General features: G+C 35.1%; 1 protein-coding gene across 1 annotated transcript in view; it reads left to right on the top strand.

Moving 5' to 3' along the window:
- LOC150108790 (unextended protein-like) overlaps positions 1–18,804 on the top strand; it is a 119,642-nt gene that overhangs the window by 16,543 nt on the left and 84,295 nt on the right. The window contains exons 2-3 of the mRNA XM_090414269.1: positions 2,485–3,746; positions 18,403–18,546. Of these exons, the coding sequence (XP_090270395.1) occupies positions 2,485–3,746; positions 18,403–18,546 (1,406 nt within the window). The remainder of the gene's footprint in view (positions 1–2,484; positions 3,747–18,402; positions 18,547–18,804) is intronic.

The following is an 18,804-nucleotide window of genomic DNA, read 5'->3' as shown; positions in this document are numbered from 1 at the left end:
GAATATAACCAGGAAGTTCATAATATTTTCATAGACTTTTCTAAAGCCTATGACTCAATGATATGCCCAAAAATATGGCAGGTGTTAGAAGAGTTGGGAATTCCTCGAAAACTCTGAAAAATGGCGCAAGTGTGCATAGTTGGTTCGAGAGCAAGTGTGAAAGCAGAAGGTGACCTTTCGGACCCTTTTCAAGTACAGACCGGTGTGAAGCAGGGTGATGGGCTTTCTCTGATTCTCTTCAATCTAGTGTTGGAAAATGTAATTAGAAACACACAGCAAGTGGCAGGTGGAGTCGACATGGGGATGCAAGATAGGATTCTTGGCTACGCTGATGACCTAAACGTTATGGCGCATCAATGAGACGACGCGGTGGCATTGGTTACTGCTATTGAAGAAGCTGCAGAAGAAGTTGGCCTGAAAATAAATGCCGAGAAGACAAAATACCTTTTTATGAGTCGCCATACTGCCCAAGATCCAGAGGGAGCTGCACAGTTTGAGAGGGTGAAGGTATTTAGGTACTTGGGTTCTTTTGTGATTGAAGACAACAAAGTTGAGGCTGATGTCCAGAGTCGGGTAAATGCTACGAATGTGGCCTATTATCAGGTGCATCCCCTTTTTGCCTTGCGCTTGCTGTCTTGGACTACAAAGGTGGGACTATACAAGACTTTGATCAGGCCTGTTCTCCTCTACGGTGCTGAAGCGTGGACTCTCACGGCGAGACAAGCCGATCACCTGAGAGTATTCGAGAACAAGATGCTACGATGTATCTATGGAGGGGTCATGGCAGACGGAGTCTGGAGGAGGCGGTCCAATGCTGCTATACATGCTTTATACAACTCGGCAGATGTCTTGATGGAGCTGCGAGCCCGGCGTCTTCAGTGGCTGGGGCACCTGTACCATATGGACACCAAAAGGACTGTGAGACAAGCGTGGGAGGCCCAACCCCAATCGGGGAGGCCGCCAGGGAGACCGAGAAAGAGATGGGCAGATCAGGAGAAGGAAGACCTGCAGGCTGTCGGGCTGGAGACCAGAATGTGGCGGACAGTTGCAGAGGACCGTGCCCAGTGGCGACATGTGGTGCCTGAGGCCAGAAGTCCCCCCGGACTGATAGCGCCTGGCTAATGTATATGTATATGCTAATAAGACTTAAATTGTTGAGTTTATCCTGTGTCATTGTACTGCGGAGATGATTTTTTATAATTTTCAGTTTTGAAAAAGATCTTTAGCCAGTTGCAGCAGTCACAGGTATTGTTAAATAAATTCTTAGTGTTATTGACAAATTGGAGAAAAAACACTAAGAAGATCATTCGAAAATATATACTCGATTACCGAAAATGCGTTCATATTCAGATTAAGATAGATTAAAATATTTTCTATTTCCTCGCATAATTCCAAGGAATTTACATCAGAATGTTTACCATCTGTCAATTTTATCTCCAAATCTTTATAAATTTTAATTTTTCTTTTTTCTCCATTGGTTTTAATAAATAAATGTCATTTAAAAATTCAAAAACATCATTATGTTCTTTCAATAATGTAAATCTTTCATCAAGTTTTGAAATAGTTGTATCAATTATAACTAAATAAAAATTGACTTTGAAATTTACGAGAATAATTTTTTTGTTTTCTGAGGTCTGACTATTGGCATACAAGGAAAAATTGGATCACAATCCACTGTATTTGCAATTTTGATTGCTTCCCCTAACATATTTTTGAATGCCTCATCTGTTCTACAATCCTTTAAATAATTTTTTAGGTCTGTCAACATTTTCTTTATTGTAGACATAATTACGTCCGGTTTTTGCATCAAATTACTTATGACATTAATTTTCGATAAGATTTGGTGCCATATAACAAGAGAACATATGCATTTTGAAAGATTTAATTTTTAATAATAATGATTCAGCTTCGTTCCCCTTGTTGCTATCTCTTGATTTATCTTGATATAAAATGTATAAAGCATCGTATATTTTTTCTAAATTATACCTTAAAGCTTTTTGTTTTTTTGCCGCCCAGGTGCAGTGCACCCTTTGCACCCTCGGGTTGGCGCGGCCCTGTGCGTGACTGGGTAGTGTAATTGGTAACGGGTATGTGACTTTTTGATTTTTAGTTACCAACATTTAGGTTTTGGTATTGTTTATTATGATTGAATTATTATATGAAATATGTTAATGATAATTATTAATATTAATGATGTTAATAATGTTAATGAAAATGAAAGTATGTAGTACTTCTTTCATGACGAAAAAAATTATTTCAACATACTTAATATTAAAAGTTTGCAAGTCAGATGGTTGGAGCATGATACATCTCCTGAGCACTTGATATATTAATTAAGAATGTCATTCTTTGATTTTGTTTGATAGACCAATTTTTGCATTTATTTCTTGCAGAGTATTAGGTATTTGTGCAGTATTAGATACTTGTTTGCATATTTTGCCCTTGGTCATCTTTATGGATCTGAATTTTTCTCTTTTAACATAGGAGACTGGAAGACATTATAGGAGCTAATGTTTTTGGAATTCGTGGTGAAGGATACAGAGTATATACATCTGCAAATGGGATAACTGAAATTCAAGCTGGTGTGAAGATAACCTTGCAGCTCTTTGGTGAAAACTTTTCTCCTCTTACCACACTTGCTTTTACAACTATAGCACGAAAAAAGGGAAGTAGTTGTGATGACTTGCCAACAAGAGTTATACACCATCTACAGCCTTTTGAATTCATTTCACCTAATACTGTGAAAATTTCTTTGGCATTTCCTAAAACCCCAAATGGTGAATATTATATATGTGTGAGACAGACATCGCAGAATGGAAAATTTACTCAGTGGGTGCACCAGGGGGACGAGCCTTGGAATTGCATTCTTGCTGAAGGGGCTTTGTTACCTCTTTGGTTACAAATTTGTATAATTCTTGTGTTGCTTCTTTTATCAGGACTTTTCAGTGGACTTAACCTAGGTCTTATGGCACTAGACAAAACAGAATTAAGAGTTATTGAAAATTGTGGTAATGAAACAGAAAAAAAATATGCTCGAACAATATCACCTTTACGCAAAAGAGGAAATTATTTACTTTGTTCTCTTTTACTTGGTAATGTGTTAGTAAACAGTACATTAACAATCCTGATGGATGATTTGACATCAGGAGTAATAGCTATAGTTGTGTCTACAATGAGTATTGTTGTCTTTGGAGAAATAATACCACAGGCTATATGCTCTCGTCATGGTTTGGCTATAGGTGCAAGGACTGTTTGGATCACAAAACTTTTTATGCTGCTTACATTTCCTCTCTCTTATCCAATCAGTAAGATTTTGGATTTTCTATTAGGTGAAGAGATAGGAAATGTTTATGACAGAGAAAGGTTGATGGAATTTATTCGCCTTACCAAAGATTACAACAAGTTAGAAAACGAAGAAGTTAACATTATTTCAGGTGCCCTTGAATTAAAAAAGAAAACTGTTACTGATGTTATGACAAAAATAGATGATGTATTTATGGTTCCTTTTGATGCTGTACTGAATTTTGAAACAATGTCAGAAATAATGAAACAAGGCTATACTAGAATTCCTGTTCATGATGGTGATCGCAACAATATAGTTGCTCTATTACACACTAAGGATTTGGCATTTGTAGATCCAGATGACAATTCTCCATTACGGACGTTATGTGAGTTCTATAATCATCCTATCACCTATGTGTTTGAAGATGAAACTCTCGATGTAATGCTGAATGAATTTAAGAAAGGTGAGCTATACCAAACTTGTATAATAGTGCTTTATTTTTATTATTTTTTTAAAAAAATATTTCTACTAAGTATCAGGAAAATGTAACTTTAATTTTAATTTTAATTTTTTTTGGGTGGGGGGGGGAGTGGAAACCACAAGCGATCAATAAGAAGTGTATTGCCCAAGACTTGTTTTTTAAGAGTTTTCAAAATAATTTTTGTTACTTTTTTTTTTCATTTTTGTTTTGTGTGTTCCCAGAATACATTATTATAATATTGCAAAATATTGTAGTGATGAATATTTTTCTATGTTTTAACAAGTTTGGTCTTCTTCTTATTATTATTATTACTACTTCAAGACCTCATGGAGTCAAAGACTCATTGGTCATTAGGGGTGTGAGGACTATATTTTTTGCTTGGAGAGTGGTGAATGAGTGGAATGGGTTGCCATAGTCATTTGTGAGTGCTTTGTCTGTTAATGAGTTCAAAGAGAGGTGTGGATAGATTGGGTCTCCTGCTATGAGTCTTTGGACTCCATGGAGTTGCCTGTATAATAATAATAATAATAAAATGCATAAAGAATAATATATTTAAGCCATCCCTGCTACAAAACCACACCAGAATCAAACTATATAATGTCCTATCTAAACTGGCTTTATTTTATGAAACTGAAACATGAACCATCAAAATTTAGAATGAAAAACAAATTCAAACAGCAGTAATGAAATTTCTCAGCTGGATATACCAATTGGGACCATAAAACAAATTAAATTTTATAATTCCTGAATATAAAACCATTTAACTGCTGTATAAGTAAATATAAAGACATAGAACAAAAGAAAAAGAATGTGCCAGAAATTCTTTTCCAGAATGGAAAAAAAAGAATGGTTCTGAAAAGTTGGTTAAAAGTAAAATTCAGGAATGGGTGGATAAGAATATGATACTCTATAGCAGGGGTCGGCAACTGGTGGGCCCAAACGTGCATTCTTGGCAGCCAATAAAAGGTTGACCATACTTACATGACATGTGGCCCATATGTTGAATTATTTAAATAATACATTTTATAATATGAATAATAAATTAAAAATAATTTTATACATATACTTCATGATATTGCCCTTGCAACAAATCTTACTGATTTTATGAAAATCAACGAGATTTGTTAATTTTCGTAAAAATAGCATCGAAATGCGATTATGTTTGAACCCTTTTAAATGTCGACATTGATGACATACCAAACCAACTACAGATGGAAGTTTTGGAATTACAACACAATGAAACATTAAAGAACGCATTTTCGTTAGACAATATCCAAAAATTTTATCGATGCTTACCAAAAACTGTGAAGTATTAATCAGTTTCGCATAGAACATGATAGTCACATTTGGAAGCACATACATTTGTGAATCAGCATTTTCTGCCATGAGTTTTAGAAAAAATAAATTTTCTTCTTGACTGACTGACTGATGAACATTTGAATGATTCATAATTAGAAGAAACACATGTACAAACCACAGTGAAAATTATTTAATTGTAAATATTTCATCCTAAGTATCTTAGGACATCATCAGTACAGTATTTAAACAAAAATTAGGAATAACATACAGTTAGGGTGCATGATCACAATAGAATCTCATGAAAACGTGCATAACGTGCTAAAGTAGTACAAAAAAAAAAAAAAAAAGTTAATTATTTAACACAGTTAAATAATTAACGCATCTTGGAACATCAAGACCACATTCGTCTTCTTAAACCACAGAAATCTGGCCTCTCTCAACACGGAATTGAAAATCCAAACCATAGGATCCATTGGGAAATGGCTAAACTTTTACATAGATCTTTATTTAAACATGAACGTTTATACAAAGAAAGTTCTGAAGCCCTACTACACAGACCAAACCAAAACCGCAACGACGTTCTTACTATTCCTAATGTATGGGAAATTATCATACAAAACTGTGTTAAAGAATTAACGTTTTTTTTTTTTTTTTTTTTTTTTTTTTTTACTACTTTAGCACGTTATGCATGTTTTCATGAGATTCTATTGTAATCATGCGCCCTAACTGTATGTTATTCCTAATTTTTGTTTAAATACTGTACTGATGATGTCCTAAGATACTTAGGATGAAATATTTACAATTAAATAATTTTCACTGTGGTTTATACGTGTGTTTCTTCTAATTATGAACGCACCACAGGTTTCGTTATTTAAAAAAATTTGAATGATTCGAATTTGCACCTCAGGTTATAAAGTGGATATAGATAATTTGGCTAAGGGAAAACAGTCACAAAAGTCTCATTAAGCAGGGAGACACACATATTGTAATGCATAAACTGTATTACTTTGTTTTTATGTGATAATTTTTCATTGAGTTTCATTTTCATGCTTATCATATCTCATACTTTAAAAACTTCTGTGTTTTTTTTTTTAAATTGATAACTTAATTAATTTTTTCACACACTATTTTCTCTTAAATGCTTGTGGCCCAATTATTAAAAATAAAAGTTGAATGTGCCCATGAGTCTGAAAAGGTTGCTGATCCCTGCTCTATAGGGTCAACATGGCTTTGTAAAAGGATAATCCTGTCTCAGTAATTTATTCACATTTTATAAGGGGACAGCAGAATTGGATAAAGGAAATGGCTACACCATGATACAGCTGGATTTTGCAAAGGCATTTGACAGAGTGCCACATGGAAAATTATTGCATAAGCTGAATCAAATGAGAATGAATAGGAGGGGAGTGGCTGATAGACAGACATCAGAGCGTGATGCATGGTGGAGTGAAATCAAGGTGAATGAGGGTGACTAACAGAATGCTCCAGGCTCTGTACTAGGACCACTACTCTTTAATTTTTACATTAATAACATAGCAGAATATTTGAATGGGGATATTCAGTTGTATGCTGATGATGCAAAACTAGGGAGGACAACAGTTGATAAAGGTGATATAGATATCTTACAGGGTGATTTAAATAAATGGTAGCATTGGCAAAGGACAGTGGTTGTCAAGTCAGTGTTGTGAAATGTAAGGTTATGGACTTTGCACTTTGGGATAAAAAGATTACATACTTCGTATATAGATGTATGGTACTAGTTTATAGGAAATTGATGAGGCTAAGGATCCAGGAATGATGGCGGATAGAGATTTGAAGTTCAGAGGACATATCGCAAGAGTAGGCAGAATAGTTCAGAGGATTACTTGATTGCTGTAGAACACATTGACAAGTAAAGATGGAGAGGTTATTATCCCTCTTTATAAGGCTATGATTTGGCCATATGTTGACTACTGTGCACAGATTTGGTCACCTGTGCAGATTGGGAGGTGGTGGAGAGGATTCAGAGACAAGTAACCAAGCTAGTAACAGGTCTGTGGAATGTTCACTATGAGGATAGATTGAGGGAGTGGATTGCAGAGTTTAGCTGACAGGCAGAGGAGAGGGGATATGTATTAGAAACTTATAAGCTACTAAAAGGATTCCATAACATTGACACAGAAGAAATTTTTCAATACATGGGAAGTAGGAGGAAAACAAGGGGTCATACTTGGAAGTTGTGTCCAAGAATGTGGTTAGTAAGAGTGTGCAGACTAGGTTCTTTACTTGGAAAGTGGTGAATGAGTGGAATGGATTGCCAAAGGTGGTTGTGAGTGCCCCAACAGTGAATAGGTTTAACGAGATGTATGATAGGTATTGTGTTAATGGATATGGGGAGGATCTCCCGTGATGAGTCTTTTGGCTCCATGGAGTGTTCGCACATAAAAAATAACAACAATGTTATCTAGCTAGAAGGGACAATAGTAGACTGAAAAAAATACTAAATAAATGGAAAAGAAGAATTGGAAAGACCAGATCAGGCCACTTGGTCAAAAATCCATGAAAGGAACAAGCAGCAAAAGAAAAAGAAAGAAAGAGAGAGACAGGTGTCTATCATCAAGCTATTGATGGTAGACACTTCACATGTCATTCTGAATAAAGGAATGGAGAAGGTCATCAACATTCATCTCAAACATGTGGAGAACTGTCAGCTAATCAGTGACTATCAGTATAAATTACCCCAATTAAGATCCACAGCAGATCTCCTTGCCTGCATCACCCATTTCTGGACATGTACCATGGAAATATTTGGAGAAATCTGTGCTGTTGCACTTGATATTTTCAGCCATTTGAAAAGGTTTAGGTTTGGTATTGAGGGCATTTCAACAAATTATCTTATGAGCAAAGGAGCAGCAGGTTTGCTAACTCACTAATCTTTCATTCCATCTACTTCTCTCTCTCTCTCTCTCTCTCTCTCTCACACACACACACACACACTCACACACACACACACACACACACACACAAATTTACCAGTAGTTCTGAAATAGAACTAAAATACATTAGTCACACTAACCAACTACACTTACCTGTAATAAGTAAGCACCTCCGTAGCGCAATTGGAAGAATGACGGTACATTGCGCCCTTCGATTGGAATAGGCCTAAGTTCGATTCTCGTCGCGACGGGAGAAATCTTTATCTGGACGATTTCAGTTGAAAGTGAGTTAGCCGATCTCATACGGAGATAGCAGGGTTTTTCATCCCGCATACAGACAAATCGGCCGTTCAGAACACACGCAATTTACAGACAAAAAATACTAGTTGTGGTAGTGGTGGAGGTGGGCGGTAGATGGCGTTGATGGAGATGATTCGTAGTAGAGGTTCGGTGTAGTGGTTGAGACAGTTGTAGGTGTCCTCCCGCAATGAGTCTTCAGACTCCTTGGAGGTATCAGGAATAATAATAATAATAAATTTAGTTTAATCCTTTATCCAAGTGTAAGCAAACAAAGTTTGCACCTGAAAATATCTTCAGGACTGAGGTAAGGTGGTACATCCCTTGGCAACTCGTAGCAAAGGTGGACCAAGTTCTCATCACTCCTTGTCTCAGTATCTCCCATAATGCAAAGCACACCTCCTTGCGGACATGTATACTGCTGTGCATTAAGGGAAGGGCCACTGCCCAGACCGGTTTTGACCTTTATTGAGGTCTTGTCAGTGGGAGGCAGACCCAGAATGGTGATACTCAGGCAGAAGCAATGGAGAGGTCATATTTACCTATAAATACTCCATTGCTTCTTCCTGAGAGGTGCGTAGTATATTTGTTGCATATAGAATGGTGAAGGAGTGGAATGTACTGGCAGAGTGAGTGGGAAGTACACCAAATTTGTTTGAGGCAGTATATCTGCAGGAAATTAGTAGAATTTCCATGAATGCCTGGAAATAATACTAAATACTCCTTTAGAGTATGTATGCATCTGTTGGCTGTTTGTTCGAATATCATCAGGGATATAGATGTTTGGAAATGTTCATCACTCCCACAAGATGACAATCCTGCTTATTATAGGCTTCAGGTAGTTTGTAAACCTTGGAAGTTTGGCCCATCCACCATGCTACCAAAGCTAGTTTGTGCCTTTCATCAGTAGGATTCACATTATCATAAAAAGCGTTTCTTTGTTTTTTATTTATTTGTGTGTATGTGTGTGTTTTATTAGTACCCACTTAGTGTTTTTTTACATAATATCATTGAAGATAGAAATAAATGGCAGATGTCAGCAGATCTTCCTGCTGTGCATAGTAAGCCAGTTCACAAGTACGGAACACATCCACTCCTGGATGGAGTTTATTCTTAGTTGACCAAATGATTGATATATGGTTTGAATGTAGTATGGAGGTTATATTTACACTAATCACTTTGCCTTTAAAATTGTTCATTATCTTTTTCTATTTATAGGAAACACACATTACTGGAAGAAAACAGCAACAAGCATGCCATCATTCAGCCCAACAGTATGGTATCCTTAAAATGCTAACACAGAGTCAGGGCTGTTAGTTCAGTGACTTTGCATTGCTACTGAACTCATCTTTACTACACATTTTTAGCCAGGTTCTATAATTTCAAATAAATGGATAAAATACTAAATGCCCCCTCCTTTCAAAATACATAAGACTACAACAAAACTGCTACTGTTAGATATATCCAAGGCACATCTTAAAAGATAAAGAGAGTGCTTAATAAATACAAGTTTACACCAAATTTAAACCATATAACAAACTTACAACCATCATCCATTTACTCACGGGAAAATCCAAGAGTGTGTGAAGTGCCCTGTACTTGTGATCTGGCATACTACGGACAGACTTTTCATCTCTTGACATCCACCTTGGAGAACATAAAAAATACATTCGGGCACCATTGTTATGGCTAGTCAGATGCTTTAGACATTCTTTCACACAGGATTACATGTCAAAAAAAAAAAATGCTACACAATAAGTCATTACAAGTTGGAAAGACTGTTTTTGGAATCAGCAGCAGCTATGAAACAAACCCCAAACCTCAACAAGGATGTCTGTATTAATTTAACAAAAATTTGGGAAATAGGCATTTTAAGATGAACTTCATATGTGTAAACTTCTCCTTATCCAGCAGTAGATGGCATCAAATTAGGTCTTTATTTCTTTGTATTGTTCATTACAATTTTAACTGTTTCCACACATACATGATTGTGTAGTAAGAAAAACTATTTGTGCATCTGAAGATGCTCGGTATAAAACCAGCAAAATACTAGTAGCTAAATGAGTAAATATCAAATATAACTTGAATGCTTTACATAACTTTCAATGAGGGAATACTTTACCTTCATCTTAAACAGTTTCTTCAGATTTGAAAGAACTGCAAGGAAGCAGCATGACTTGGTTTACCTGACTCAGATAGCCTGCAAATAAGATGTTTGCCTAGATCAGATTTTCTATATTGAAGAAATTGAAATTAATCTATGTTCTTCCATTTTTATTTCAACAGTATGGTTCCTGCTTGTTTGTCCATAATCAGGTAGTGGTGGCTGGTGACAATAGAAACAGGTGGGGCCAGGGGCCAAAAACAACTTAATTTTTTTATATTTATATAGTTGGTTCTATTATTAATTTATAGTTATTATTTATATTAAAATAATGTTTAGTCAGAATCCACTGATGCATTGAGCTATTAATTTTTTAAAATTGTTAGGATGTAACATATATGGGCTCAATGTATTAATAACACAAAAACTCGAAAGATTTGCAGTTGCAGGCAGCTCAATGGACTAGAGCAGTGGACCGGAAATCCAAAGATGCTGGTTTGGCTCCAGCTGGCCATCCTGCAAAATATTTTTTAGTTTTCATTTTTCAAATGTTAAAAAAAAAAAGTTATTATTTCTATTATTTATTATTATTATAAATCAATGTCAAAATTTCAGAGAAAATAAATTTTTAAAAAGTTAAAATTGTTTAATTAAGATTGATTAATAAACCCATAAATATAAACACATTAAAAGTCAAAGAAAAATCATAAATTTTATTTTTTACATAGTAAACATAATATGTAGTACATATTATGTAATATATATATAGTGACATGATCAAAACATAATAGGTTTTCAATAAAGACAGACACTGAAAAAAATAAAGGACAAGACACAAAAATAATAACAAATTAAATAAGAACTACTGATGAATCCAGAAAAAATATAAAATACAGATTAAGACAAAAATATTTTAAAAAAATTAAGAAACAAATACCTTAAAGTTATTTCTGTATCAAAGAAGTGGAGCCATCAGTATTTCTAGTCAGATGCACAAAACTTTTTGCGTAGCATATACATTTTATAATTTTCATTTACCGATATTCACAGAATTATTATTTATATAAATATTCTGCTCTTCTTTGTTTCATATGAGCAAATTTTTCGATTACTTTATGATTAAACTGTTGAATTTCTTGTAAATAATCTTTATGAATAGATAGTACGGCTAAATCATTCAACTGATCTTGGCCTGTCGAATTTCTTAAAAGTGTTTTAATACGTTTTATAGTGCTAAGACAACATTCGGCATCAGCTGTGGAAACAGGTGTCACTAAAACAATTTCAATTTATTTTGACACTTTGGAAAAGGTATCGACCAGTTTGTTGTCTTGTATAAAAGGCATTGATGTTGGGTATATCACTAAAAGTAATATTTTCATACATAACAGTTAATTCTGATATCATCTTGTCTTCACTTAGCATTGGATAATTTCTTTTAATGTTTATTATGTGTTCCCTAGGAAAATGTTGTGTATTGAAATTTTTAGGGTCTACAATAAAAAATTATTTAAATATTTCAAAGCTGCTGAATCTGTCACCAATTCACTACTTATTTTGTTGTAGGCTTCTTTAGCATCTTTTATCAGTAATTCATCTGTCGTGTTGTGTCTTTTAATTATTTTTTTAGGTATTTCCTTGTGTTCATCTGGAACTATGATCCAGATTTCCTCACGAAATCTGGATCATCAGGAATAAAATCGGCGATGCAATTCCGTACGAGATTAATGGATGATTCAAATTTGTTGAATGCTTCTTTGATAGTGATATTGTTGGTTTTATTAGATTGCAATATGTTGTGAAGTACATCGACATGTTTTAAAATTGAATTAAAAAAAGATAAAAAGAAGTTGAACTCAATCTTCCAACGATTTTTTGAATCCAACTGATTCCCACATGCTTTTGTCGTCCCATCCCTCTTCGTTTATGATTTTGTTAAAACATTCCAGAAGCTCTATTTTATTCTCTTTTATACAATTCACTATCTTGGAACGAAAATTCCATCATGTTTCACAAACTCTTGGTACTTGTGTTTGACTAATTTCGCGAAGCAAGTCATTTCGTTTTGGAGAGGATGTAAAGAACATGCCAAATCCACTTAAAGTAGAAAAAAATGTTCCTATTCGCTTATTTGATGAACCGACTTTTTTAAAATTAAATTCAGCTGATGCACATAACAGTGAACATAATGGGCATTAGGGTAAACTTCTTTCATTAAACTTTGTACACCATTTCATGATCCGCTCATTACTGCTGCACCATCATAGGCCTGTGCGATCAATTTTTCGTTGACACTAAAAGATTTCAGTTCTTCTTTTAACACATTTGTAAGTCCCGTAGCAGTCCTATCAAGAACATCAACAAACACTAGAAACCTTTCACTGGTTGAGAATCTTTTAGGTAATGCAAAATACCGTATTTGCCGGCGTATAAGACGTACTTTTTTTCTTTGAAAATAGGTCTGAAAAACAAGGTGCGTCTTATACAGCGATACTCAGATTTTTTATTACTTTCATTTCTAGAAAACTTTCTCTGTTCCGAGTTACGCGATTTCTCTTGTTTCCGTGCGGTGTGTGAGAGCATCCCAGTTACATAGAGGTCAGTGGATGCGCATGTTGTCGCGGTTGTTGTGAACGGTAATAAATTTCTGCCGTTCAATTTTCTCTAAATTTCTTGGCAAATTATGGTTGAAAAACGTCGGCATTGCTACAATATTGCATACAAGCTACGTGTGATTGTGTATGCTAAAGAACATGGAAACAGGGCTGCAGAGAGGCAATTCAGGCCACCCCAACTGAAAAAATGATAAGATCTTGGCGGAATCAGGAAGAGGATCTGAAAAAAGCAACTCATTGTCTACAAAAATGATTATTCATGACCCGAAAGCGATAGCCACTAACAGAGGGATCGCCAACTTTACTGGATCAGCATCATGGTGTTCCAGATTCATGTATGCGGACTGAAAATATCACAAAAAATGCCAGCTGAATATGAAGAAAAAATTATTGAATTTCATCGATTCGTCATTAACGCAAGGAAACAAGAAAATTTTGAACTTGCGCAAATAGGAAACATGGACGAAGTGACGCTGACTTTTGATGTGCCCTCAAACAAAAGATTCCAAGGGCACAAAAGGTGTTACTGTTAAAACTTTGGGGCACGAAAAAAACTCACTACAAGGTTGTTTATCCTGCTGTGCTGATTGGACAAAATTGCACTATTGATTTTTAAAAGGAAGCTGCTACCCAAAGAAAAACTGCTTGAAGGAGTGTTTGTACATGTTCACGCAAAAGGCTGGATGGATGGAGGAGGAATGAAGTTATGGATAGATAAAATTAGGTCAAAGCACCCTGGTGGACTGTTGAAGAAGCCTGCCCTGCTAGTATGGGATCAGTTTTGTTCTCACAGAACAGAAGAGTTTAAAAATAAATTCAAGGAATTGAAAACTCAGTTAGCTTCAACTAGTTAGATCCAGGAGGTCTAACTAGTTAGCTTCAACCTTTAGATGTCTGTATTAATAAACCATTTAAGGGATTTATGAAGGAGAAGTGGAACAGCTGGATGCAGTCTTCAGATTTTGAGGTTACGCCATCAGGAAGAAGGAAGAGGCCTGGCATTTCGCAAGTTTGTGAGTGGGTCAAAGCTTCATGGGATGCTGTGAAACTGAGACAGTGGTTGAATCATTTAAGAAGTGTGGCATTAGTAATGCACTGGATGGTACAGAGGACAAGTTGTTGTATGAGGACTCAGATTCTGATTTAGAAGAGGTTTGAAGTGTCTCTTCATTTAGCTCTAGAGATGAATTTCTGGGGTTTGACGAAGAAGATTAAAAGGTGAGTACTCTTTCCTAGTTAGATTAGGTATTTCTTGAAATTAGACCTCTTATTACTTTATATTTGAAATACTGTATATTCATTATTATATTCAGTGATAAAGTTTTATTCCTAAAAGATGTGTACAAAAAAGGGGGTGCGTCTTATATGCCGGCAAATACGGTAATTACGAACTGCAAACGACAGGATACATTGGTTGTCTCGTCTGCTTGCAAGGAAACGCAACTCGCTTTATCAATTTCACTTTTAATTTCTTCTATATACACTTTATACATGCAGTCTAAAATGTCATTTTGGTTGATTTTTGATGTATTTTTTGCTATTTTCGAATTTTCAAGATGATCGTTTAAAACACTATCTAATGTAGCTGTGTATGACACCATATCTAAAAACACTCCTTGATTGTTCAAATTGATGGTTTCATCATGTCCTCTTAACAGCAGTTAGTGTACACCACAAAATTTTATGCAGTCTATGATCCTCGATAAAGTATGTCTATTTTTGTCAACTAATTCATTATATTTCTTTATATTAAGACGATATCCAGTATCAATGGAAGATAAGATGTTCATTTTACTGAACGTTTGAAATTGCACCACATTGTTTATATGAATTTTGCTGGGTTCGTGTTTTTGTATTTGCTCGGAAAGATGTTTTAGGCTGTAAACAAGCACTTTTATAAACATTCAGGAATAACTGTGGATGGATTTTATCTTAAAATCTAAGAAGAATGGGGAGGGGGGATGTGATTTTTAAATTTAACAAGCAGTTGATCCTCTTAACAATATGCACTGTCTTTTGTATATACATAGAAGTTCAGATGATGTGTTCTGATACTGGTTATCTAAATTATTTTTGTTCTAAACTAGAACAGCTGAAATGCAAGAAAGCAAAACTTCTGAATCACCCCTTTACAATGAGATATAAAGTATTGGTGAGGAAATTTTGGAGAAAGTTGAGGAGACAGACCTTGGAGTGGTGATGGACAAGGATCTGAAGTTGTTGTGAAGTCATCACATCAGATTATGGCAATGATGCAGAGGACCTTAGTGTACAGAAATAAAGAGGTTCTGGTTCCATTGTATAAGTCCTCGATTTCTATACATTAAGGTCCTCTGCATCATTGCCATGATCTGATGTGATGACTTCAGATCCTTGTCCATCACCACTCCAAGGTCTGTCTCCTCAACTTTCTCCAAAATTTCCCAACCAAGATAATAATTTGCATCTCATTGTTGCCCACTAAATTCAGAACTTTACACTTTGAAACATTGAATTAAGAGTTCCATACTGTTGCCCACTCATACATCTATTCATGTTCTCCTGTAAGGCCACAACATCTGCATGATTCCTCATCACTCTCCCCAGTTTTGCATAATCTTTTAACAGTTGTATGCACCAGTTAAACCCATCCCAATATCATTAATATACAAATTAAATAACATTGGTCCCAAAACAGACCCCTGTGGCACACATCACTAGTGATTCTTCTTCTCTCTCCCCCCACAACTTGCTGATACTTTCTGATAGTCACCTATCCAACTTGCTAGTCTCTTATCCAATCCCATCTGCTCTAGGTTAGTGACCAGCTTGTGTGACAATCTATCAAAAGTTGATTATATAGAGAAACCTGTGGAGAATTCATGACTAAATTTAATTAACTTTAGTTAATCTATCAAAAGCTTTTGCAAACTCTAAGTATAACACTGTATATGCATCTCCTTGTCCAATACATTTGTTACCTTGTTATAGTACATACACTAGTAAAACATGACATCCTTTTTAACAAACTCATGCTGACAAACACAAAGAATACCACTGTTATTGATCCATTTTTTATTCTATCTCTCACCAACCTCTGCAATACCTTGACTACAACTCCAGATATACAGATCAACCTGCAGTTTGTTGCATTGGAATTTGTGCTGTTGCAAGATTTTTATTAAACAGGGTAGGGCAAGGCTGATGCTAACTCCTTGGAACATTCCCTTAAGACATGGTGATATGTAATCAAGTCTTATTGCCTTATTGACATCCACCTTACTTAACTCTTCATATACCTCTTGCTTTTTTAACAGTAAGTCTTCTCTTATTTCATTCTCTACATTTGAGCTTCTGATTTCACATTGAGGATGAAACACCCTGATGAACTGCTCACTTGAGTCTTGATAGTGTCCTCTGCAGCAGTTACCAATCTCCTACTTGCATCATTAACGCCATCTTGCCATAGTCATTTTTCTAATTGCCACATATCAAAAAAACTCACCCAGGTTTTTCTTGGCCTGATTTGCTAATTTCTGTTGCTATCCTTACTAACGCAGTGAGTGAATTTATACTCTTCATGAGTTTATTCTCTATGTGCAACAAATTATTACCATTGTTCATTTTGTGCAGCCTCCAAAATGCTTTCTTGATATATTGATATGTTAAAATAAAATGTAAAGCATTTGAGATTGATGCACTTACTAGATTCTGATAGTTGTAATAATTTCAGTATTCTTTATTGTAATTCACGAATGTTAAGTATTGTGATTGATATCTGTCATTCTTTGTAAAGACTTTCTCTTTTTACTAACAACAACATGTCAGTCATTACTACCTAACTTCTCGCTTGCCATTTCCAATGGAGTTTGCATACTCACCAAGGAGATCGATGGGTAGTTGACGGCTGATGGGGAGAGCATTCAGCACCTGGGTAATGGATTATCCATTTTCACTGTTGCAAGTTGGTTTCTAAGTCTATGATAGTTGCCCTGCCTTATAATTCCACATAAATTCCTTCTGCCTTTGCAATCCACATTCATCCTCCAGGTCAGGACTACATAGTCATCTCACCAAATCTCAGTCACAATCAGATCCTCTGATACTTTGAGTTTTAAAAGAGGTAAACCGTGAGTAGACATAACTATATATAATAAATAACGGAAAAACTCACGTAGAAATATTATTTAATGGTATAATTTTCGCCCGTGTGTCACAGGCATCTTCAGTACAATTAGGCACAAAAATCAAACATTAACTGACAATTCCAAAAAGCGCCACCTAAGTAGCTGGTGTAAGATAACTAAAAAGGTCAATAACTTTCCTAAAAAAAAAAAAAAAAAAAAAAAAAAAAAGCTGGTGTTACGTCTATCCCCTTTATGGGAGATAGTACTTTACAAATCAGCTAATCTTTCCTAACTTTTTATTGTATTAAATATTTTTTTTTTTTTTTTTTTTTAGGAAAGTTATTGACCTTTTTAGTTATCTTACACCAGCTACTTAGGTGGCGCTTTTTGGAATTGTCAGTTAATGTTTGATTTTTGTGCCTAATTGTACTGAAGATGCCTGTGACACACGGGCGAAAATTATACCATTAAATAATATTTCTACGTGAGTTTTTCCGTTATTCTGATACTTTGACCAGATCCAAAACTCTTGATCATCGTGTTCCCTCCATCACATGCTGCCTAAGACAGCTGTCCCTCAAAAAATCCAAAAATTCACTTCCCTTAATACTGCATGCTGCCTCCTCTGTGCAGCCAACCATTGGAAAAAAGCAATGTTAAACCTGACAAAAATTATGAAAGATAGAGGTGTGAGTAAAGCCAGAAAAGTTATAATTGTCAAGGCAATGTTATTTCCAGTAGTGATCTATGGATGTGAAAACTGGATTATTAAGAAGAAAGATAGAAAGCAAATTGATTCATTTGAATTATGGGTGTGGAGGAGACTATTAAGAATCTCATGGACTGCAAGAATGACCAATAAAGACAGATTCCTCCTTGGAGGCGATGATCGCTAAACAGCAGTTGATATACTTTGGTCATATTATGCGAGCTGATGAATCATTGGAAAAGGCAGTTATGTTGGGGAAGAATGAGAGGAGGAAGGCCACAAAATTAAAAGTTAAAAAATTTAAATTATAACATTTGAGATTTATGAATAGTAATATTGACAGTACACTTTGGCAACAATTTAACATTTTATGAAATGAAATATTATTGATTGTAAAATTGTCATTATGGTAATTGTGATTGCCATTGGTTGTAATTTCTGTGAAAATAATATATCTAGGCTTATTCGATTAATCATTGAACTAAAGATTAATGCAGAGTGGCATAGGGCATGTTTACATAATTAGTTTCTTATTTTTATTTACCACTAAATTTTTGAGTCTTAACTCCATTTCCCCTGACTTTCTTTTCTAGGTCATTCTCATATGGCCTTTGTCCGGCATATAAACAATGAAGGTGATGGTGATCCCTTTTATGAAATAATTGGTGTTCTTACTTTGGAAGATGTCCTCGAAGAAATTCTTCAGTCAGAAATTATTGATGAGACTGATATATTGAGTAAGTGACAAATCTAAGTATATATATATATATATTGTGTGTGTGTATATATATAAACATTTTTTTTTTTTTTTTTCGTGTGTGTGTGCAAGTTTGCTTTTCAGCCCTCAGGTGAGTTTGCTGTTGTGTGTGTCATGTACATACACTATCTAAAATGCATCAAAGTTATCTATTGTAGTAATGCTGCTCTAGTAGATTGAATTTAATAATATTTAGTATTTCAGGCATAGTAGATGACTGCCATTGCTTTGTGTGAGA

This window comes from Typopeltis vanoorti, chromosome 2 (genome assembly GCF_054136105.1).
Source record: "Typopeltis vanoorti isolate ZY-2024b chromosome 2, IOZ_Tvanoo_1.0, whole genome shotgun sequence".
NCBI classification, from domain to species: domain Eukaryota; kingdom Metazoa; phylum Arthropoda; class Arachnida; order Uropygi; family Thelyphonidae; genus Typopeltis; species Typopeltis vanoorti.
Note: the sequence above shows the minus strand (reverse complement) of the source record. Positions and strands in the feature narration are given on the sequence as shown.